Source organism: Archocentrus centrarchus, chromosome 21 (assembly GCF_007364275.1).
Source record: "Archocentrus centrarchus isolate MPI-CPG fArcCen1 chromosome 21, fArcCen1, whole genome shotgun sequence".
In the NCBI taxonomy this organism is placed as follows: domain Eukaryota; kingdom Metazoa; phylum Chordata; class Actinopteri; order Cichliformes; family Cichlidae; genus Archocentrus; species Archocentrus centrarchus.
The window spans coordinates 26,983,235-27,006,932 of NC_044366.1; the positions used below are offsets into that span (position 1 = coordinate 26,983,235).

Here is a 23,698-nt window from a genome sequence, read left to right on the forward strand (position 1 = left end):
AAACTACTTTTAATCTACCGTCTCAACTGTAGAACTGCTTTCTTTAAAAGTGAAGACGTGGATGTAGGAGTTTCCCGACATATTAGACAAAAACTTCAAAGGGAAATGCTGAAACTGGACAATGAGAAAGTGCCCCAAAATCACAGCTGCAGTCCAATAAACAAACACTCAATATGACTGAGTAGGTAAATACCTCCTCTTTTAATATGTAATTTACACACACAATCACATTAATGGACACAACAATGCTTGTTTTCGTTTCTGTGACAGAAAAACAGACCACTGGCCAACGATGGATTTCTTGCATTCATTCATTTTGAATGCAGCAACCCTGTTTAATATCCTACATGCAGGATATGCATCTCCTGTGCAGCCTGGGTTTTTACATCATCAGACTACAACAATTATTTATTTATTTTTTTTCATTTCCACATGCACTTTACATGATCTCAGCAAGACAAGCTGTCCTGTTGCAATTCTTTGGATTTTTGTAGTGCTCCTGTTTCAGGCATCAAAATTACCAAATGACATTAGCTTCGATGTGGAGTGAGAATAAATGAGCTTGCCACGCATTTGAAAGTGGTCAGAAAAAACAGAGCTGAAACATTGGTGTGGACCTTTAAAGTACCTAAAGTCTCACATTCATGAGTAAACAGCTGCTCGACATATAGGTTTATTTGTGGTTGTAAAGTCAAGAATAGTTACAGGCTGATCAGATCATTAAAGCACAAATGTGATGATAACAAAAGACATATTTTGTCTTCACAGCATGGATTTGAGATATTTTTGCTTCTTGATTCCAGTGCATCAGTAACAAAGTCAAGTCAGTATTGAGGTGTTTAAAAACATTAACAAAGGAAACAAATCAATGCAAACCGTGTTCATTAGCTTACTTTCAGTTCTGGTACGTGTGTGTGTGTGTGTGTGTGCTGCCACTTTGCTTGATATGTGTTCTTGGATGTCAGAAATGTTTAAACCACACATAGAATCATAAATAATCTCAGAAAATGGCTCTGCTGCTGAAAGGACAGGAAGTAAAAAAAAAAAAGTAAACTGGTTCAATGCTAGATTACACAATCTGAAAGGTGCACTCTACACAGCAGTGGATTTAGATAAACACTGTGCGTACTTACACTACAACAAGAGTCTGCATTATCATCAGTATCCTTGAAGATGACCTAACCTTGTATGCTTTTTGATTTCTTGCTCAGTCTTTAGCTCAAGTAAACCTGAACTCTCAGTTTATTATAACTTCTGAGACGATACCAAAGCTTTGTGACGTTACTTTGAGTAGACAGTGCAAACCAAAGAGGCTGCAATTCTTACTGCTGCATCCATTCCCCCTGATTTTAGAGATATTTTGCAGCATGAAAAAGTCAAAAGATCTGCACGATATCCAGTTTTGTTCCTTTTTTAACCCTCACTGTACTGAATGCATCAACACCTGTGGTTTCTAAAGGCCTCCACGTGTGTGCGCACCAGCCTCACAGTGAGTACAGAAGACAGAAAAAAAACACATGAACTACGCTCCCTTTGAGTTTGCTTCCATTCACAACCCTTTTAAAATAAATGTGGACTAAAGCTGTTTTCAATGTCGTCTCAAGGCTACTTTTTCCCTCTAGTGGTTGACATAAGGAGCAGCAGCTTAAGATAGAGCCTCAATTGAAGGGTTCAGCGCTCACTCAGATACTGATAGCAGACCAGACGCTTTTAGAAAGCATGTGATTTCTATAACAAGCACACACAATGTGAGTGACGTGAAGCATCTGAGAAACGGATCAGCCAATAAACCTGCAGACATATTAATGACATGCTCTTATTTCTTTGTTATAGTGGCTGCTTGTCTGTATTTTTATTTTAGGTTTTATATTTTACACGTTAACCTGTAAAACACCTCAGTGTTCAGTGTTTACTGTGACCATATTGGATTTTCTGCTCTTAGACACTTGCCAGGTGCCATTCTGCATCACTAACTAGATTTAAAACAAAAAAAAAACTAAATGAAATATGTGGAAAAATATCAAAACATAAAAACAAAAAAAGAAAAGAGGTCTGTGAGATAAATGGGCAGATGGATGCTTATGCTTTGGTGTTATTTTAACTAGAAACACTTGTATTATCAGTCTGTGTTTATAATGACAACGAGGGTCTGAGGGACATCCCCCTGAAAATGTCAGTGTGTTAAAGCCAGTTCAAACTCATGCATGAAAAACACGTCATTCTATGACCATAACATGAATTTCAAATCACCAGTCCACTGTGACAGCAAATAGGTGGCAAGTTTCTAACGCTAAATGGAATATAGTGAAAAGAAAACAGAAAAAAATGTAGCCAAAACTTTTATAGGTGGTTCAAGTGTCAGTTACGCTCTTCGCCTGCAGAGGGAAACAAAGAACACGTGCAGGTCTGAAATGCTGCTGGTGCAGGCTGGCAGATGTAAATCTGCTATGAAAATGATCAGCTCCTGTTTTGTTAAGGATCTGCAGCACATTTGATTTTGCCAGTTTGTTTAGCAACGTGCGTCACATCTACAGAATGTAAAGTTTGGGTTTGGCAAGTTCCTGCAGCGCGCACAGGTTTCATATGACTGTTTTGAGTTTCCAGTATGAAACTGGGCAAGGAATGCATGGAAATTAAGTAAACGAGGTGTGCCAATTACTTACAAAGTGAAATGCCTCTACCTTTCCCACACTGCACAGACACACATACACAGAGAGATCCACAGTCCATCAGCATTCTCCACACATGCAGACACCAACAGCTTTCTGTAACCTTGTGTCAGCCAAAGCCTGTATGGTTCTCAGGCGTCACTGGCCTGCAGTATCCTCACTGTAAATGTTCAACAGCCACCGCTAGTCGTCAAATAACTGTTAAATATTTTCCAGATGACATCAGTCCTGTTGGAGGTCCTTCCCTGTTTCTCTTCCAAGTGGTACTGCCACCACGACAGGTTATCAAACAGAGATTTCTGCTGACCGCGTGCTGTCCACAGATCTCAGGACACCACAGGAGTCATGTCCCATAGCTGCAGATAAAACATGAGTAATAATCAGTTTGTTTAAACAGAGACTCCAGCTGCTAAAGGGGCGTTTCTGCACACCCCCTCTGTAGTTGAAATACATGTGCAAAAGTTTCTTCAGGCATAGATTGTGTAGCACCACCTATAAGCTTTACAGTTTTTTTTTTTCAAACATTGCATTAGTGCATTTTGAGATGACATGTTAGCAAAGAACTACCTGCTTACACACCAACCAGGCACAGTGTGAAAGCTCAGTAGTCCTCTTGTAGCTCTGTATTTTTCTCTGCCAATACCTCTGAGAACTATCTGGGTCTTAGGCAGCAAATATTCTCCAGCTTGTTCTTCACCAGCTAGTCTCTAACTTTGTCTGTCAGAGCTGCCCGGGAGACCCAAAACAAATGTGTTTACCTCTCAGTGAGTTCAGATTGTTTGCTGCTCGGTTCAACCACTGAATTTAAATATGCAACAATGGATCTTTAGTTTGCATCCAAACTCAACTGAAAGTCACAGTATGGCAGATACTTTCCATGTACCTGCAGTGGCTTTATAGGGTTTCCACATGCTCTAGATTTCTACCAGATTTCACTGAAACTTGTTCCGTTTTTGAGGTAGTTTTGTTTAAGACTCTGCTACCACCTGGACAAACGCAGATTAGCATAAACAGATACATGAACCATTAAATCCCTCAGCAGGATAATTCTTTAATCCTTAATCAAACTAATTAAGAGACAAAAAAAATAGGCTGAAAACATATAACCTTCCTCTGAGAGTCATGCAGAACATTCTGCTAGGTAGTGACAGCACTAAGTGTTACTGCGTGTGCTGCATGTCTTATCTGAGACTCTCAAATACAACAGACACCGCTTGTATGTTTCCAGACCTTGATGACCTTGTCTGTGCCAGAGGTGAGCAGGTTTCCAGTGGTGGGCTCGTAGTGCATGTAAACAATGCTGTGCTTGCTGTCGTGGAAGGTGACCGTGGGTGCTCGACTGGAAGACACAAAGGCAACGCCAATGGTTACAGCGTGCGAGCACTGAGAGAGCTACAAAGGATCAGTATATGACAACAACAGAAGCTGATTGTTACTCACTCCTCGTCACTGATGGACTCGTGGCAGCTGTCACACACGCGCACCTCAAACTCGAACCCCATGAGGGGGATGGTGGAGCGTTTGGACGAACACTTGCCGCACACTGCCTGGCCACACTTCCTGCAGTGGTGCTGAGCACACAGGAGGATATGAACACATCTGCACTGATCAAAAGTCTTATTCCTCATCAAATAAATGGAGGTGGTGTTTTTGCCCAAGTTCTGAACTTTGTATATTCAAAAGCTAAAGTCAGCCTTACTGCAAATTAGAAATAGTCATCCAATATGTTCTTAGTGAACAACAAGATACTCTATTATTTTCAATTCTCTCTCTCTCTAGGAGACTGTGTGAGGTCTGCGGACAGCTGTAGGGCACACACACACACACACACACACACTTCATCACAGCTGTAAGTCTGGATGAGACTGTGAAGAACATTAGCAGAACAGTGACCTATGTCCAAAGGACAGAATCAGGCTAAAATCAGACTAACTTAATTCATTTTCCAAGAAGCCACACACCTCTTCAATAGTCCCCTTTCACAACTACAGGTCATGTCCTGCAAAACAGTCTTTATTTCTATTTTTATTACAACATCTGTATCTGCATTCATCCAGAAGCTACCATTAATAATGTGAGACCAACAACCTTCTTGATTTTCTTGTTGTGACACTGAAGCTTTACTTCATCAACTCCATGCAGTTTAAAGTACTCTAGAGACGGTCCTCAGTAATGCTGGAACATTTTTGTGTACAGTCAAAATCTTTGTGTTTTTCACCCCCCCCCCCCTCCAGTGCAGTGAAATAGAAACACGGGCCTCATCTTCAGAAACACCAACATTACAGCGTTTTGTGTTTGGCACTCTCTACACAATGTTTCAAAAGACTGCTGTGCAGTCAAAAGAATACCTATTACTGTATCCTTGAACTGTGATCCCCGCGTACATACACACAGACACTTGGAATGAGTAACCACAACATAAAGCTGTTTCTAAAATTGAGGCAATAAAACAGCCACAGGATGTTTGCTTGCCATTAGTGTAGCAGAGGTGAAGAGTTATGGAGACTTGTTTGTTAGAAAGCTGTTTGGGATAGGTTTAAAATGCGGTGGAGCTACAGATCACTGAATCTGCTGCAGCAGAGAAGCTGACGTGGTGCTAGTTCCTATGTATCCTATGATATACACTCACCTCCAAAAGTATTGGAACAGTGAGGCCAGTCCCTTTATTTTTGCTGTAGACTGAAAACATTTGGGTTTGACATTAAAAAGATGAATATGGCACAAAAATTCAACATCTGAGCTTTTATTTCCAGGTATTTACATCTGGACCTGATACACAGTTCAGAAGATAGTTGTTTGCCTGAAGCCACTCATTTTTCTTGTGAACAAAAGTATTGGAACATGTGACTGACAGGTGTGTTTTGTTGCCCAGGTGTGTCCTGTTACATTGATTATTCAAACAATAAATAGCGCTGAATGGCTGCACTCAGTTTCAGATGTGGGTCTTGCCTCTGCAGACTGTGCAGTCATAGTTAGAGGAGTAACCAACAGGAAAACCAGAGAGCTGTCTGTGGGTGACAAACAAGTAACTGTGAAGCTGAGAGAAGATGGAAAATCAGTCAGAGCCACTGCACAAACATTGGCCAAAGCCAGTACAACTGTTTGGAACGTCCTGAAGAAGAAAGTCATCATTGGTGTGCTAAGCAACAGATGTGGAACAGGACCAAGGAAAGCAACAGCAGCTGATGACAGAAACATTAAGTGCTGTGAAGAAAGACCCTAAAACAACTGTTAGTGACATCAGCAACAACCTCCAGAGGGCAGGAGTGAAGGTATCACAATCTACTGTTAGCAGAAGGCTTCATGAACAAGAGTACAGAGGCTTCACCAGAAGATCCAAATCACTAATTAGCAAGAAGAAGAAGAACAGGAAGGCCAGGCTGGAGCACAGAGACAAACCTCAGAAATTCTGGGACAAGTTTTATGGACTGATGAGACAAAGATGAACCTTTACCAAGGTGATGGAAAGGCTGAAGTTTGGAGAAAGAAAGGATCTGCTCATGATCCCAAACATACGAGCTCATCTTTGAAACACAGAGGAGGTAATGATGTCGTGGCTTGGGCTCACATGTCTTCTTCTGGGATGGGCTCATTAATCTTCACTGACGATGTCACGCATGATGGCAGCAGTAGGATGAACTCAGTCTACAGAAACATTTTGTCTGTCAGTTTGAAGAAAGATGCAACCAAACTGATGAGATAATGACCCAAAACTCACTGCCAAAACTACAAAGGAGTTCAGAGGCAGGAAGTAGAAGGTTTTAGACTGGCCTAATCAATTTTAAAACCTTAGAGAGCATTCTACCTGCTAAAGAGGAGGCTGAAGGGAGTACCCCCGCCCCCCCCCCCCCCCCCAAACAAACAAACAAAACAAAAAGCAGGAAAGAGCATCACAACAGAAGAATGCAAAAGTTTAGTGATGTCAGAGGGTCACAGGCTCAATGCAAAGGATTTGCAACTAAATATCAAGTCTTATTCATTTTAATCTATTTTAAGTTTATCTGGTCCAATACAAGAAAAACAGGAGGGTTCAGACAAAAGCTGCCATCTCCTGAACTGTGGATCAGATCCAGCTGTAAATACCTGGAAATAAAGCTGAGGTGTTGATCTTTTTGTGTCTGATTTTTTTTTTTAGGTCAAACCCAAATGTTCAGTTTACAGCAAAAATAAAAAGACTGGCCTCACTGATCCAATACTTTCAGAGGGGAGTGTATAATAACTTTTTTTTACAGACTGGAAATAAAAAAGGGGCACGGCTATCAGGTGTTTTGCTGTACCTGCCGTAGGCCAATTTTCTTACTGTCCCACATCTGTTTGAAGTTCCAGAAGAAAGGCTGCTCACACTTCTGACAGGAGTCGCTGTCCAGCCATTCTGGGGTCTGTGGACACACACATTTCAAAACTCGTTTAATTTATGTAAGTCCCCTAAAAAAAAAATAAAAATGCCAATATAAAGAATAGGGGAAATATTTAAACAGACCCAAAAAAAAGGATGACAGCTATTTTTCTACAAATGACATTTCTACAAATAAAGGGTCAGAAGATGGTTAGCCTAGTTCGAATGTCTTGTTTGCTCAGTGGATCTTGGTTGTTTCCTTTCCTACACAAATACAAGTGTAAAAGGGCAGATTCTAGTCTTAGAGAAAAGAAAGTGTTTATATATGTTTACCTGTTCAACAGAAACAAATCTGCCAAATTCATTCACAACAGGATATCAGGAATCAGGATACTGCTGTTATTTGTTTGCTGTTGTTGTAAACTTTGGTTTTGGATAAGTATGTCCTGACTCTGCATTTGCCACAGAGACACGGGAAAAGGTATCAATCGGGTCATTTCACTCTCAGCCGAAGAAGCAAATCGTATGACTGCTGAACTTTCACTTTATTTTCATTCACTTAGCTCTGACTCTTAAATGTGTGCCGAATGAAGTGAAAAATAAATGGTTTTTATACCAGCTCTGAGTGAATGTGGTACAACTGCAGCATACTGTTACTTTAAAGATGAAAGTTTGGGCCAAATAACAGAAGAACACTGAGGCAGAATGAAAGTGGCTCTGATTGAATATACAGTAGAAGCAATTAAAGCCCGGAGACTAGCAGAGCAAAGAGGGAGACGCTGAATCGAGACTGTGAGTGCATCTGAACAACAGAAAATCAGAGAAAACTCTGCTAATCAGGTTGACCTTTCATGGAGCTCTGAAGGGAATTTTTTTTCCAGGGAAGCAGAAAGAACAAACATCAGCAGTTTACCCTCCGCACAGATGTGCATCACAGAACGTGCTTCTCTGCGAAACGGCGAGCCATTACACAGCACACGTGATATTTCCATATTTTTTCATAATTTGTTCACAAGTTCACACATCAAGCTCGCTGACGTCACGCCGCTTCAGTCTGCTCTCTCGCTGCGTCTCACCTCTTGCCGTGTTACGTCCATGTTCCAGATGACGATGCTTCCATCTGAGCTGCAGGAGATGAGCTGACGGGTGTGTGAGGCATAGCACAAGCCCTGAACTTTGTCACTGTGGGGAGAACACAAGAGTGAAGCGGCTGTCCCAGTATACTTAGATAACCATGAGTGGTTTGCATTAAACTTCAACCAGCTGCGTCAAATGAACCCCTTTATTTTTTTATTTGGACAGACAGAAGGGAGCCTTTTCAGACACAGTTAAAAGACAAGGCAGCGACCCCACTGACTGGGACCCAGATGGCTATTCAAAAGCTGAAAAACTATTAATGTGATTGTTTTTGAACTCCAAGTAAGGACCGTTTTTATAGAATGATCTAACGGGAAAAACATTTATTTAGCAGCTTTAAACTTTTAATAGTAAATAAATTTCTTTGTGCATAAAAACAGTTCATGCTCTTCATTCCTCTTTGAGATCCTTACTTGTGTCCTTGCAGTTCGATAGCGGTGCCTTTGCGTCCGCCGATGTCCCACATGATGATGGAGTGATCCGAGCTTCCGGAGAACAATACCCTCGTGACCGGGTCCCAACACAGCGCTGTCACATTACCTGAAAAAAAAAAAAATTACAACACAGACACAAGTGCCTCCATCAGCTATACCCACATTATCCTGCAGGAGTCACAGGAGGCTGGGGCTGTTACGCACTGCAGGCAAAGGTCAAACAAGCACACACGTCAACATGCCAAATCTAGCCGCACAGAAAATTTCCCAGGATTTGAAGGTGGCTCTTGTCTGAAATTATCCGTGATCTGCTGATAAACCAAACTGATGGTGTGCCCGGGGCTCTCGTGAATTGGTTTCTCATGAGACTTGTTTAATTTGGTTTAAAAACTTGGAACCTGAAACTGGACTCAGCTCATCAGCGATAACATCCATTATCTGTTTTTCACAGCTTTTCTTACATTTGAGAAGAACTATCTAGACGTAAAAAAATCCTTCCACTGATTTGAAGTCACTGTTGTTGGGCCTTTCATCTTTAAACTAATTCAGACGTCTCTTTATCCTTACGTGGCAAAAACACATTTTTTTTTTGCCTTTTCTGTTGAAGCAGACTACATCGTGACAGCTGCCAAAGATTTTCTCGAACACTCGAGACCACCAGGGACTTACAACTCTTTAAAAATCAATGCTGAGCTTCTTCAATAAATCTGCAACCTGCTGGAGGACAACAGAGGAAGACAAAGGTGGATATTATGTGAATTTACTGCAGCTGCTCTATGAACTCTATTTATGAGAAGTTCCCCGAAAACAAAAGACATAATTCTGACATAAAGATTTAATTATGGTACAAAGAAAAGCTGTTACTCTACCTCTACATAATTGTTTTATATTGGTTTTAATTTAAAGTTTATAGACAGAAAGTAATCATCACCAAATATTTAAAATGTCTGTTTGCGTAATTTGCATTCTGGAGGAGACGCTCTCTCCCTCAGATCAGTGAAGAAACAATCAAACCACGAGGCACACAAGCGAAAGATGCTTGCGCGTTCTCAAAAACTAATATTCAGAGTCGTGAGGGTATTGAAAGCAGAACACGGAGTGAAAATGATCCAAAACATGCTGGGAGACAATTTGTACAGACAAAAATTGGAATAAATATTTAACAATGTTGTGGAGCAGACAGAGCCTGCAACGGTTCAGAGTTTCATTAATGTGTTAGGACTGCAACCAGCAATTATTTTCATTTTTGATCAATCAGCTGAATAGTTTATTGGTTAAACAAATCATATATTAGGCTCTAAAATGCTACAAAATATTGGGAAATGTCAAAGAAAATTTCCCTCAGCTTTGTGTCATCTCTTAACAAGAGCACCGCTGAGCGGGTGCCGACACTCGGCTGTTTTTGATTCATATTTTGGGGGGTGGGGTGGAAGGGGATGGAGGGGGGGGGTGAGGGGGGTCAAAGTGTTGTTATTGTAAAGTCAGTGAACAAGTGTGAGAAGTTTGAAGGGTCTAGCTTGAACATCTATGGTATGAAATTAAACATCGTTCAAGTTAACGCGCTCACAAAATTTTTAGAAACTTGACCTCTGACCTTTTAGGTCAAGGTCGCCAATATTCAAACTTGTTCGGACTTTTAGTAGATGTGCTTGCTCATAGGGGGTCGTTCTGACTGTTGGGTTTTCTCTGTATTATTGTAGGGTCTTTACCTACAATACAAAGCGCCTTGAGGCGACTGTTTGCTGTGATTTGGCGCTATGTAAATAAAATTGAACTGAACTGAACTGAAATCTAAATTTGAACATTCTAGGTGAGATCACGCTCGAGTTATGGCCAACGCTGAAGCTACCGTGGAACAGATGCTGCCGCCAACACTACGACAGCAGCTCGACTTCTTGTTCGAAACACTCGAGCTAAAAATCAATCCAAACACCAGATTAGGAGTGATAGTATCAGAGAGTATCAGCTGATTTATTGAGTAATTATTTCTGCTCTGTGTGTACAGTGTGGGTACCAGTGTGTCCTTTGAAGGTGGTGACCAGACTGCAGCTGTCCTGCTCCAGCTTCAGGATGGTCACCTGACCGGACTGATCCCCTACGAAGGCATGTCTGGTCTCCACATCGAACCTGGGTTAAAATTAAGGCCAAACTTTCCTGCTCAACGTGGATTACTTCAGATTCTGTCACACAGACTAAACAAATTCACAACAGAGCCATAAATCTTACTGCTTAGGAAAATCCAGAGCCAACTCTGTGTAAACTACTACGTGGAAAGTTTGAATGAAGGCATGCAGAGGCAGGAACAGAGTGACTGTCACTGGAGGACTCTCAGCTGTTTCACCGGCTTCCTTCAGAGCCCTCGGCTGACCTGGTTAAGTCGTGACTGAACCAAATCATTACAACTGTCTACAGAGAAGATGAGGAAAACCAACTGTGCAAACAGTAACCTAATTATCCCATCCAATGCATTTCTTTCATGTCATATATGTTTTCATGTCATGTCCTCTACATGAAATATTAGATTGACAAAAGGTTACTGTGGGTCTGTTAAAAATAACCTAAGAAGAGAAGTATCTTATGGTGCTCCCAGGTTTATTTTCAATGTAGTGTGACGTTTCTTTTGTCCAAACTTTTATCTAATAAAGTTTTAGAACTGAAAAGCTGCAAATACATTAATTCTACAAAGAAAGTATCTCTGTCAATTCTAAGGTTTTACATATCAGGATATAATAAAAAAATAATCAGGTCTTTAGCAATGAGGTCAATACAGCCTCAGATGAACAACAACACTTGACATATTACACTGTGCCATTATTTAATATTAACTAAGCCAAAATGCAGAAGCAGTGTGTGAAAAACTAAGTGCACCCAATGAGCCAGTAGCTCGTAGAACCACTTTTAACATCAATGACTTAAAGTAGCATGAAATGAGTGTTTTCTGCATGATCTGTATTATCAGTCTCTTGCATCTTTGTGGATTTGGGACACTCTTCTTACATCTCCTTTATTACGCTACACTGAAAATAAACCTGGGAGCAGGATAAGATGCCTCTCTTTCTGTTACTTTATTTTTAACAGACCTACAGTAAAACGTGAGCTTTTCTATCTAATGGCTCCTGTAACACTCTAAAAACAGCATGAGGGCACTCTTTCTTTGCCGCAGTATCAAAAGCCCTTCCTTTAGTTCAAATCAATGTAGATGTGGTTAAAAAGGGGATTTTAGACTTAAGGGCTAAAGTGCTATAAAAAAAACAAAACAAAACACACTAACTTTTAAATTTAGACTTTTCCATATTGTACCGTACAGACAGGGGACACTGTTAGCACGTCTAAAATCCCTGAACAAAAAAAAAAACACCACCGCTCTGGATCTCTTGCCATGTTACATAGACACGTTAGCATGTTGATGCTAAGAGGGTACCAGCAGTCTGATGGCCTAATAGCAGGCTCATTGGTATGGATCAGAGTCGCTGCTGAGGCACTCACAGCCTTTCATGTGGCCATTACAGAAACCTACTCAGACCGTTCCTTGACAACAGCATGAACTGATGCCTATTGTTAGCCTTTCCCATTAGCACAACCTAACTAAAGGCTAATTTCAATTGCCCTATCTTTTTGTTGCAGTGACCTTAAAATAGTCTGTGTCATCAAAATAAAATAAAAAAAAAAAAAAAAAGACAAAGGCTAAAGAGTCAAAGCTGGCTCATCGTTTCCCACATGATCCACTCTAAGGGAAAAGCTGAGTGTTTCAAGGATACTGTAGTCCTGAGACCCAAGCTGCGGTGCGATATGTCCCCAGCTGCTGGCCGCTCTCCGAGCAGTGCCAGGGTGAAGTTTTGTCCTGCCCTGTGCTCAGCAGCCACTCCATCTCCAACACAAACAGCACCACCGTCACTCTGCCCTGGTGAGCTATACACATGAAAATAAATAAAAAACATATATAAGATTTATTTTCAGTCACTTTAATCAAAGTGCAGCAGTCTACAAGAAATCACGTCATCATGGAGCAATTTGGAAGGAGAGTGCTTTATTTATTAAAATGGTCAAGCACTACCGCCTTCTTGAAAGTAAGCAGAAAATGAAGAGGAAGCTGCTGCTTGACAGTGATAAAGAGATATTTTTATACATGTGTTACAGCTGCACAGTACATTTAGCCACACATGACCCAAGAACTCATCTTTAGATTTGATCAGAGAAACATATCATAAAGGCCAACTATAAATATCTCACTGTATTCATTAAAAATAAATAAATAAATAAATAAAAATCAATCTTCTACGGGTTGTTTTGGGCACCCATACAATAAAAACATGCAGTACAGTGGAATCTGTAGAGGGCTCCATCTAGAAATTGATCACTGGTGCTCTGGTCCACACTTAGTGAGTTATGCTCCACAGAGAGACATGAATTATGAACACAGCCAGAGAGCAAATGTTCCTCAGGCTGAAAAGCCTAAAGTACAAGGAACTGAGTGGACTTTATTAGCAGTAAGCTGCCCAAAATTGGCCAAAGTAATAACACAATAAGTATTAATAAATGGTGGCAAAAACTTAGAAATAAAGCTTAAAATAATATGTTCAATGCAATGACAACAATAGTGGTTGTCATTTTATGTCACAAGGTTAAAGAGTTTGTATTAAATACATTCTTAGACCAGCTACAAAAAAATATCTATATGATGCAGACATAGGCAACTGACTTTTTTTTTTTTTTTTTTTTAATGGGGCAAATCATAACTTATTCATAGGGGGGAAAGCCCCTGTGTTTGTCTTTTATTGGGGGGAGGGAATAATAGCATGTTTTAAATTACTCCAAGACCTTAGTGAGTGTCTGGGTATTGGCATTGGTACAAGCCATCAAAAACTCTGCCTTCTGAATACATAAATCGCCACAGGTCTCAAAAGGCAATTGTTCTTTCTGTCTCACCCTGGTAGGTGCGTGCTGGGGTCATCTTGTTGTAGTCTTCTGACAGAATGAACTCCTGAAAGACAGGAAGTGGAGATAAATGGTTAACCTGACTGAGGTCACTGACTGAGGTTTCCAGCAAGTTAATAAACAGAGGAATAAACTATGCTGCTGTGTTTAAATGTTAGTTTGTATAAATACTTGAACAGTTCTCTGAACGTCAGAGCATTTATGTTTGTTATCACTATGTGTGCTGCACAGGATGTATAAACCTTTGAAGAAGTTCTCACCTAGTGAGAAATAAATACCATTTCCTCAAAAATGTAAAGACAAATGACAAATGAGACATCTCCAGTGCGTTCATAGATCAATAAAGATAAAAGTTCCTGTTCGTAAGTTTCAGCTGAGGCCACCACCCTTAAGAAAAACACTTGTTCTGAGATGAATTTCCAAGAAAAAGTTCACATTACAGTACATGCTGACTTTAAGCAGCTTGTTCCAAAACAAGCAGCTTCCTCTGTCGACGTCTTTAACAACAAAACAAGAAGTGACAGCAAATAACGCTGCATCTTAGTGACCTGCATTGCTTCAGGTCAGAAATGAAACTGCTGTGTCACTAAAGACCGCCGTGTTTATTACAAAATAATGGTTATTTTGTATCTTTCTGGAGCTTTGAAGGTTAACTGTAAGAGATAAAAGGGCTAAAAGGTAGTCAAGAGTATCGCCCTCTGGAAACCATGAACCTCCTTATAAATGGCATTTGAACTTTATGAGGCACTTTAGGAAAAAATTGTGATTGTCCAAAATCACAAGGATGAATATGACAGGTAGATTTGAAGGAAATCTTTCCACTGTTTTGTTGCCACCTTAAGAAAGGTCAGAGGGAATGAAAAGCTATAAGGATGACCCTCTGGAAGAGGTGAATTCCCATTTAACAGATTCTTGGCTGAATGGACAGACAGCATGCTTAAGGGGAGGATAAATAACTTCAAAAACACCATCAAAGCAGATCAGGTTTGTAATCTAGGGCACTGACATTTTACTTTAAAAAAAAAAAAAAAATACACTATTCATTCGTTTGATTATAACCTTTAACAGGAAGAAAATGAAACAGTTCTCCAACAGAGGAAGGGAGAGAAATGTCCACCGTCTGCATTCAAAGAGGAAGCAGGATGTTGGCTGGACTCACACAGATACTTCCAGTGTCCATCCCCACAGACAACGTCCTGGTCTCAGGATTAAAGGACATGCAGGAGCATGACGCTGGAGACACAAACACATACAAGAATAAAAGTGAACATTCAGCTTCTACATTTGTGTTAGTGAAGTTTATCAAAACATCACAATTTACATGTTAAAAAAAGAAAATACAGTCTTCCTTCAATATGACCAATACTGAAGTTCTGAGGCAGATAGGAGCAGCGAGTCCAGAGGACGATACATGTAAGAGAAACTTGTGCCATCTAGCACTGAGATACAGACTGAATTCCCTCGCCTCGCAGTCCTCCTGTGTTTAGTGTGTAGGAGAACTACAATGGCTGCCATTTCATTTTAAAAATATGCCATTTTACTCTGGTCTGCGAAGCTGGCATAGCAACACGGCAAACTTCACTGAAGAGGACTCATTCTCTCAGTAAGGAATCTAAGCTAACAAAAAACTACACTATTGTACTGTGATTCTTTTTTACTTATGAGTCGACATATACACATGAAACAGCCGATGATACAAGCCAGATCAGTCTAATCTTACTACAGAACGAACTTCATGAGGTCTGATTTTGTCCTGATCACTTGTTAATATGCATCTCTCGTCTGATGCAGTCTAAACCAGGAACATTGTTAAATCATATCCTCAAGCTATGAAGCTAGACTGGTGCTGTACATGAATCATTTTCATTGTGTTCAAAGGCTTCCAAACTACCACAGAGTTGAACTGACTTCCCTCTGAAATGAACAATACTTCAGCATTCAGAGCTGAACAATGGCTACTGCACGAAACACAAAACACCAGTTTCACGCATTTAAATTTAACATTTTCTTTTCATTTCTTATCTTGCTTTTTGAACAGCGTTACAATTAAAAGGAAACAAACGACTGTATTCTTCATTATAATGTTTTCAAAAACAGCAATTTTCACATTTAAATATGGCAGAGCAGACATAAAATGCCAGATGTCATCAGGCAGCTTCAGCTCAAAAAAAAAAAAAAGAAAAGCAGAATCTTTGTATTATCAAGAACAACAACAATACTACTGTCAGGACATCAAGTAGCAGTTTATTTATTATTAAAAAAAAGAAAAAGAAAAAAAGAGCAGACCACAGTGAATTTGTCTCTTGCACAAATACCACAATATTATTTTAGGTTTCTTCCACCCAGCCGTCCATATTATTAACCGCTTGCCTAATTCAGGGTTGGTAAGGGGGCTGGCCTTCCTAGCCATCACCGGGTAAGAGGCGGGGAGGTCAGCAGGTTTTTTTTTTGTTTCATTTAGAAAATTGAAATGTACAAATTTAAAACCCTCAGTGTGTTATTTAACCCAGGGGAAATGAATCCAGAATAAATGTACTGTAAACGTTTACAGTGATGGTCTAACTACTTTGGAAAATAGTTTGCTGTTGCAATTCCCTAGAAGTGTTGGCTGAAAGCTTTCAAAGCAAAAAAAAAAAAAAATGTGTAACCAAAGTCCTGCTAAATAATCTCATTTTAAGTTTCCAGAAACCACAATAAAAAATGAAAATGCTGGAAAGCAACATAAGGATGCATCAATTTATTATATAATTCTCTCTTCTGTGGCAGTGATTGCTGTCCAATTTGTGAAAACTCATGTCAGTACTGGTAAATTCAAATATCTGGGTGAAAAACTTGACATCACGATACTGTCGAGTACTGGTAAATTCAAATATCTGACTACCACAGCCTCTGGCACTGCTATGTAGGACAGATCTTGCTGATCACAGCATGAGAGTTCCTTCAGTTGCACAAGAGCAAAAAAAAAAAAAAAAAAAAAAAAAAGAAAACTGTCACCAACCATCACAAATATGCATCAATGCTGCTCCACAGCACTGAAACAATACTGAATATTAGCAGTCAAGGAGACCAATAAGCGATTTTCTTATAATAACAATTAAAATAATTGTTATTGCATACCACCTGTACGTGAATTAACTGTATTATCACATTATGGCTAGCTGTACTTCACAACAACAAAGTGCACTATGCAGCTTTTTTCTTTTTTTAAGCACAACTGGGAAACCTGGGTAGCTACTGCAACTTCAGCAAAATCTGCTAACCACAGACTGTATATAAAAGATGGAATCGCCACTGTGGACATCATTCATTGGTTTGTGGACCCTATATTTTGAAGCCTAAACATTAGCGCCTTGGCTACTGCCATGTTGCATTTTGCTACAAGTGACTATATTTGGACAGAAGGGTGAATGAATAATTATCAGTTAAAGCTAACAAGCTTGGTTAGCATGCTGCATTCACAAACTGATGGGGTGCAGCCATAGCAATATAAAACATGGACCTTCAAGGTCAGAAAAATGAAGCCAATACAGAAGTAGCTTAAACATGCATTCTATCTGAAGGCCACCAGATGGTGATAGCTGTGGTTGCAAAAAGACTTTCGGTGCTGTAGAAGTTTATGGAAAAATGTTTTTCTGACTGGACCTCTAAACATTCTCCTGATTTCCTCGCACAGCCGCTCGTTTTGGATACGGAATAAAAAACTGTTTTGTAAATCTTGGTCATACTATGTTTCAAAACAGAGGACTATCTGTGGCATAAAACTGCATGCTCATTGGCTAATGAGTTATCAATCACAAGCCATTAGCCAATAAGTGTGTGGCTTCACAGTCAAAGGTTCTTCTTAATGTCATAACTGGGGGGGTTTGTTGTTTTGGTTTTTTTTGCAATCAAGATGCCAATGGGGGAAACACTCAATTTGAGGCTTCAAAACTGGACTTCAGAAACTTATGGGTGACGTCACAGTAGCTACTGTCTATGGGTGCAACACACAGATACCTGCTGATTAGTGCAGTAGCAGGTGCATAAAATACTAGAATTCACTCACCAAAGCTAAAGCACAAACTTGTTGTAATGTCTTTGTCATTTAAAAAAAAAAATCCATAATATTGATCAATAATTCTATTAAAAATGCTCCAAATGGCACCACAGAGGTGCACTTCAGTAACTCAGATTAGCAGAGGTGAGGCCAAACTTACAGCTGGAGGCAACAGCTGCCCGTGTTGACACACCCATTAATCAAAGCAGCCAATCACTAACTGTAAGCCATAACAAAAGGGGTGAGTTATAAAACATTGAGCATCTGTATAACTACATACCCAGTTCTGAAAATGCTGGGGAATGTAAGTAAAAACAGAATCCAGTGTTTTGCAAAACTCATAAACATATTTTATTCACAACTGAACATAGAAAATATATCAAATTTTTAAACTGAGACATTAATGAAAAATATCAGCTCATTTTTAATTTGATTGCGGCAACATGTCACAAAAACGCTGGGATGGGGGAACAAATCCTGGAAAAGTAAGTGGTCCTAAAAAGAGCCAGCTGGAGGAACATTTTGCAGCTATCCATCCATCCACTCATTCTCTTCCGCTTATCCTGTTCAGGGTTGGGGGGGGGGCTGAAGCCTTTACCAGCTGTCATAGTGCAAGAGGCAGGGTACACCCTGTACAGGTCACCAGCCTGTCGCAGGGCTAACACAGACAGACAGACAACCATTCACACTCACATTCACACCTACAGGCAAGAATCACCAATTAACCTAAGCCCACTAACCCCATTTTGCAGCCAATTAGATTCATTGGCGACAGGTCAGTAACATGACTGAGCATCTTCGAGAGGCAGAGTTTCTCAGAAGCAAAGATGAGCAGAGGTTCACCAATCTTCAAAACTGCATGGGCTCAGGAACACTTCCAGAAATGACTGACTGTGAACACAGTTCACCGTGCCATCCACACATGCAGGTTAAAGCTCTGTCATGCAAAGAAGAAGCCATATGTGAATAGGATACAGAAACACTGGCGTCTTCTCTGAGCTAAGCTGGCTTAAAATGGACAAAGTGAGGGCAGAGCAGAAAACTGTTCTGTGGTCAAATTAACTGAAATTTGAAATTATTTTTGGAAAACATGGACGCCACATCCTCTGGACTAAAGAGGAGAGGGACCGTCCCGTTTGTTATCAGCACTCAGTTCAAAAGCCTGCATCTCTGATGTCATGGGGGTGAATTTGTGCCAATGGAGCTGGCAGCTTGCACATCTGGAAAGGCGCCATCAGTGCTGAAAGGTATATAGAGGTTTTAGAGCAACATATGCTCCCATCCAGATGATGTCTTTTTCAGGGAGGCCTTGCATGTTCCTGCAAGACAACGCTAGACTTTATACTGCAGCTATTACAGCATCGTGGCATCACAGTAGAAGAGTCCAGGTGCTGAACTGGCCTGCCTACAGTCCAGATCTTTCACCAACTGAAAATATTTGGCACATTATGAAACAAGAGAAACCCAGGACTCCTGAGCAACTAGAAGCCTCGATCAGACAAGAATGGCACAAAAGTCCTCTCCCAAAAATCCAGCAGCTGGTCCCTCCTCAGTTCCCAGACATTTACAGACTGTTGGTAAAAGAAGAGTCGCTGCTACACAGTGGTAAACGCAGATGTGTTGCTACCAACAAATTAAAAATGAGAGAATATTTCTTCTTAAAATGGTACATTTTCTCAGTTTAAACATTTGATGTGTTCTGTGTTCTATTGTGAATAAAATATGGATTTATGAGATTCTGTTTTTATTTACATTTTACACAGAAAACCCAACATTTTTGAACTTGGGGTTGTTTTATAAAGGGTTAAATAAACTAAAGAGAAGAAAAAAGCATTCATTGTATCAGCCTGTAAACATGTTAGGGTCATTGCTGGTATTGGACATTTTAACAACTGGGATTGACTCAATTTTGGACAGAGCCTCAAGTGGCCACTGGAGGAACTGCAGTTTTTTGGCACTTCCAAATTGGCTTTAGTTTTCAGCCCCCAAGCTTACAACATGTTGGTGCCTTTACCATTGAAACACAGCTCCACCCAGTCACCAAGACTGCTCCAGTCTACAACCCTTTAGTGTTAATAGGCTGTTACACATGAAATGTAACCAATCTGACAGCGCTGTGCTTGAGACCACACAATGATGACAACAGAGAGAGGCAGCTGCCTGTGAGCCAAAAGAGCACATTTTACTGCTAATCTGTTTTTAATCGGGAATCAGCAGAAATAAGAACAAGAACTGATAATCTGAAAAATGTTGAGCATCAAATCTGGTTCATCAAAAGAGTGGAGTGACCTCCACATTCTCAAGTGTCTCTGAAAGGAGGAGCGTGATTCATTATGTCCATCATGTTGAGTAAGTATGCTCACAGAGGAAGCACGTACAAAAACGGGAGTGAAACACTGTCAGAGCAGAGTGTGTCAGCTGCATAACTGTTGAAACAAGTGACATACTCATACTATTTATGATTTATCTGATTACACTAAACAAGCCAGGAAACCAGCTTATTCATAAATAAATATTGCCTTTGTTTTAGCATATAACAACATGCTGACAATGTATTGGCAGTACTTAGAAATATCTACGTATATGTGGAAGTACTGTCCTACACACAACAAAGTACAAATATAAAAGGTAGACAAAAAAAAGGAAGGTAAGAATACTTACATGGCATTGTGTGGTAGACACTGGGCCAGTACTGACCGCTGTCTCGCTTCAACCATACCCGAATAGTCCTGTGGGATGAAACCAGCAGATATTAGCCCTCAGTGCATCTGAATGTATACATTCTTGATGTATCCTTCCTAACTCTGCAGGTAATCAACTTTAGCTTGCCAAAAATTTCTGTAAAAATGGGGAGATACACTATGTTGCCAAAAGTATTCACTCACCCATCCAAATCATTGAATTTGGGTGTTCCAGTCACTTCCATGGCCACAGGTGTAAAACCAAGCACCTAGGCATGCAGACTGTTTCCACAAACATTTGTGAAAGAATGGGTCGCTGAAAGAAACTCTTAAATGCTTCAGCATACCAAGACATTTTAGACAATTTCATGCTCCCAACTTCATGGGAACAGTTTGGGGATGGCCTCACAAATGCGCTTCTGGAAGAAGTCAAACATTCCCATAAATACACTCCTAAACCTTGTAAAAATCCTTCCCAGAAGAGTTGAAGTTGTTATAGTTGCAAAGGGTGGGCCGATATCATATTAAACCCTCTGGATTAAGAATGGGATGTAACTCAAGTTTATATGTGTGTGTGAAGGCAGACAAGCGAATACTTTTGGCAATATAGTGCATGTGATATGTTTCACAGCCATTGAAAAGGAAGTCAGTCTGTTCTCAAATGCTCTGGAGGACGTGCACTAAGAGCCGTGAGCAGATCCAACTGTCACTTCCACCAGGGGAAGCACTGAAATTTCCCCAAAAGGATACATACATTCACGATGGCCAAAACATCATGACTTGCTTAACACGCTGCTTAGACTTCAGCAGATCCATTAATTCCTTTAAGTTGCACCTGCTATAGATCAGACTTCTAGCACATCCTGCCACTGGTTTGTGGTTTGCTTCTTTTCAGCCCAGTGTTGGTAGGCCCCTCACAAGAAAGAGGTGCTAACCCAGTTATCTGGTCATAAAGACCTGGTTCTTGTCAGGTTTGCATAGGTCTTGACACCTGCCAGTCTGCACTGCACTGTTTACCACAAATTCCAACTATTTATTTAATGTCCCGATATATCCATGCTCCTAATGTGTTCGCTCTGCAGTGAATGCCAGTAAAAACTTTCTCTTATGACACTGAGCAGCAGCAGACCAACAGCAGATCAAGTCCACGATGGCTGACAGTCACCTCATGGATGCACTTTGAATTTTTACTGTGCCACTTAACGCTTGACATTACAGCAATTTGTCTGCACTGCTCTTTTTAGGACTGATATATATTTCTGGGTGAAATGTAATAGGACTAAAATCACCTGTGCTTAAAACTCAGTCACTGAAATCACTGAAAGGCTCATTTCCCCAAACTCCACATGGCCACTGGCACAAAGCTTTATGACACCTCTACTTTACCACCTCCTTTTCCCATCTCTGCTGGTGCCTAAGAAGACCCGGTACTTACATGTGGTTTGTTATAGCAAATTCAATTAGCAGATCCTCTGCTTAAATGCTCCAGTAGCTAGCCATGCAGGACTACAATAGGTAAGCTGCCTTGGATCAGGACTACGCACCACATAGCTTAGGTGGCATATAGGACTAAAGGAAGAATAAAAACTTCAGAACATACAGCGTCAGCATAAACAGGCTCACCATCTCCCTCATGCAGATGTCAGTTTGCTGGATGCGCACTTTTGGTATCCCAAAACAGCCCCAGGCAAGAGTAACAAAGAGAGTAAGGGGACAACTACAGGAGATTTAATGCCTCAAAACTTGGAAATTGTGTTAAGTAAGGCATCTCTTGGTACCATAATATGTGAAACACTCCAAAAACCCAATCTGTGCACAGGTTCTTTTTGCAGTTATATCTATCTAATGTTAGTGCAACTAGATTTAATACTAGCACGCTACATCATTAAATTACATTTCTATTGTCTTTAGTATACTTGGTGATAACACAAAACTGAGCCTGATTTACAGGCGTTACAGCATGTAATGGTGTGACTATGTCAGCTGACACTTTTGTAAAAATGTTATTGAACCCTTGGACTGTTTCAGCATGCTTGGAATTGCTGAAGGACACGGGGGTAGGAGTCCACTCAATGAGTCCGATCAATACCTAACAGGAGCGGGGGCATTATTACGTCGAATATTATTTTTGGAGTGGTTTAGCCATCTTGCAGAGCGCAGCTTACCTGTCTTCAGACACGCTGATAACGCCGTCTTCTTTGGGAATTATTACTGCTGTGCTCACAACCTCCTGGAAAGCCTCGATTTTGCTCAGCAGGCAAGGCTTCCGAGCCTGCGGCTGAGGCTGAATTTCAGCCGCCATGAGCTGGTTGTGCACAAACCTCCGTCTACGGTTCTGGCTCCGAGAAACATTACCCACGGCGGTCCGACATCAGAGCCTCGGCTGCTAGCTAGCTGTCAGGCAAGCAGCGCTGTGTTGTGACAGCGGGAAGAGGAGGTGCCAGTCAGCTGACAACACGGACACATGCAGCACTTCCTCTGAACAAAATAAAGTCCTCAGTTAATTTCCGCTGTCGTATTTTCACAATAAAAGCGTCAACTCCTGAAACTGAAAAAAAGATGGCGATAAAATTTTATGCAAATATAAAACGATATGATGCGTTGACGATATCTGAAGTCTTATTATCATAAATCAAAACTAATACAATAGTATTACAAAATCTCTTTCTAATGAGGCATTCACACTAGCACAACCTCTGCCATACAGGAGAGAGTTCATCATTTCGACGTAAAGCAGTTTCAAATGCAGAAATATTTAAAGCAACTATCATTATGTTATTCCAGATTTTATTACCAAACGTTCGTAAAAATGTGACAAATGGCTTTAATAAAGGGCTGCCGCGGTGAGGTCTGCGAAGGCTGAGCTGTCATGACTTTTAGACTCCAAACATGACTCAAACACAAAGCCTGTTTTCTGTAATGCAACTTTCTTCAAACTGGTTACATCATTTATTTTTACATCATAGATATGCTAATATATGCATATGTATAATGTTATTGTTTACTTCAGAAAGCCTGTTTTGAATTAATGACCGATGAATAATTAATTTGATTTTATTGCTAAAGTTCAGTTAATAACTTCGGAAAAGCCAGATGAGAAAAAAACTCTTCAAGTATGACGTTTTTGTTTTTTTTCTGTATAGCATGCTTTCCATCACCAGACTTTTGAAAATGAACCACTTACTTTCCAGGAAAGGGCTGCAGGGGCCCTGGATCAAAAAATGTAATTATTAACAATTTATAAACCTTTCTCACTGTGGACTTCTATTAACCGCTACCACGATTTTCTGTTAATGACTTACTTTTTCAGTTGCACTTGTGGTTTATTAGAACCGCATAGCATACTCATAACACTAAATCTGTAACTTTCTAAACTTACTGAGTGAAAAGCTATAACCAGCATTTCCAATAGCATAATAATAATAATGCATAAAGTAAAAGTACTAATAGAGCAACAACTTCCTGTATTA

At 40.3% G+C, this 23,698-nt stretch overlaps 1 protein-coding gene across 1 annotated transcript; it reads right to left on the minus strand.

The window, feature by feature from the left end:
* Nucleotides 1-172: 172 nt before the first annotated feature.
* wdfy2 (WD repeat and FYVE domain containing 2) lies at nt 173-22,673 on the minus strand. The gene is made up of 12 exons (XM_030757807.1): nt 22,394-22,673; nt 20,209-20,276; nt 14,671-14,744; nt 13,503-13,557; nt 12,335-12,485; nt 10,591-10,703; nt 8,556-8,682; nt 8,082-8,187; nt 6,947-7,048; nt 4,110-4,240; nt 3,900-4,008; nt 173-3,025 (listed from the first exon to the last, which is right to left on the minus strand). Exons 1-12 carry the CDS (start codon nt 22,528-22,530, stop codon nt 2,996-2,998), a joined length of 1,203 nt encoding a protein of 400 aa, XP_030613667.1. The 5' UTR covers nt 22,531-22,673; the 3' UTR covers nt 173-2,995.
* Nucleotides 22,674-23,698: the final 1,025 nt, after the last annotated feature.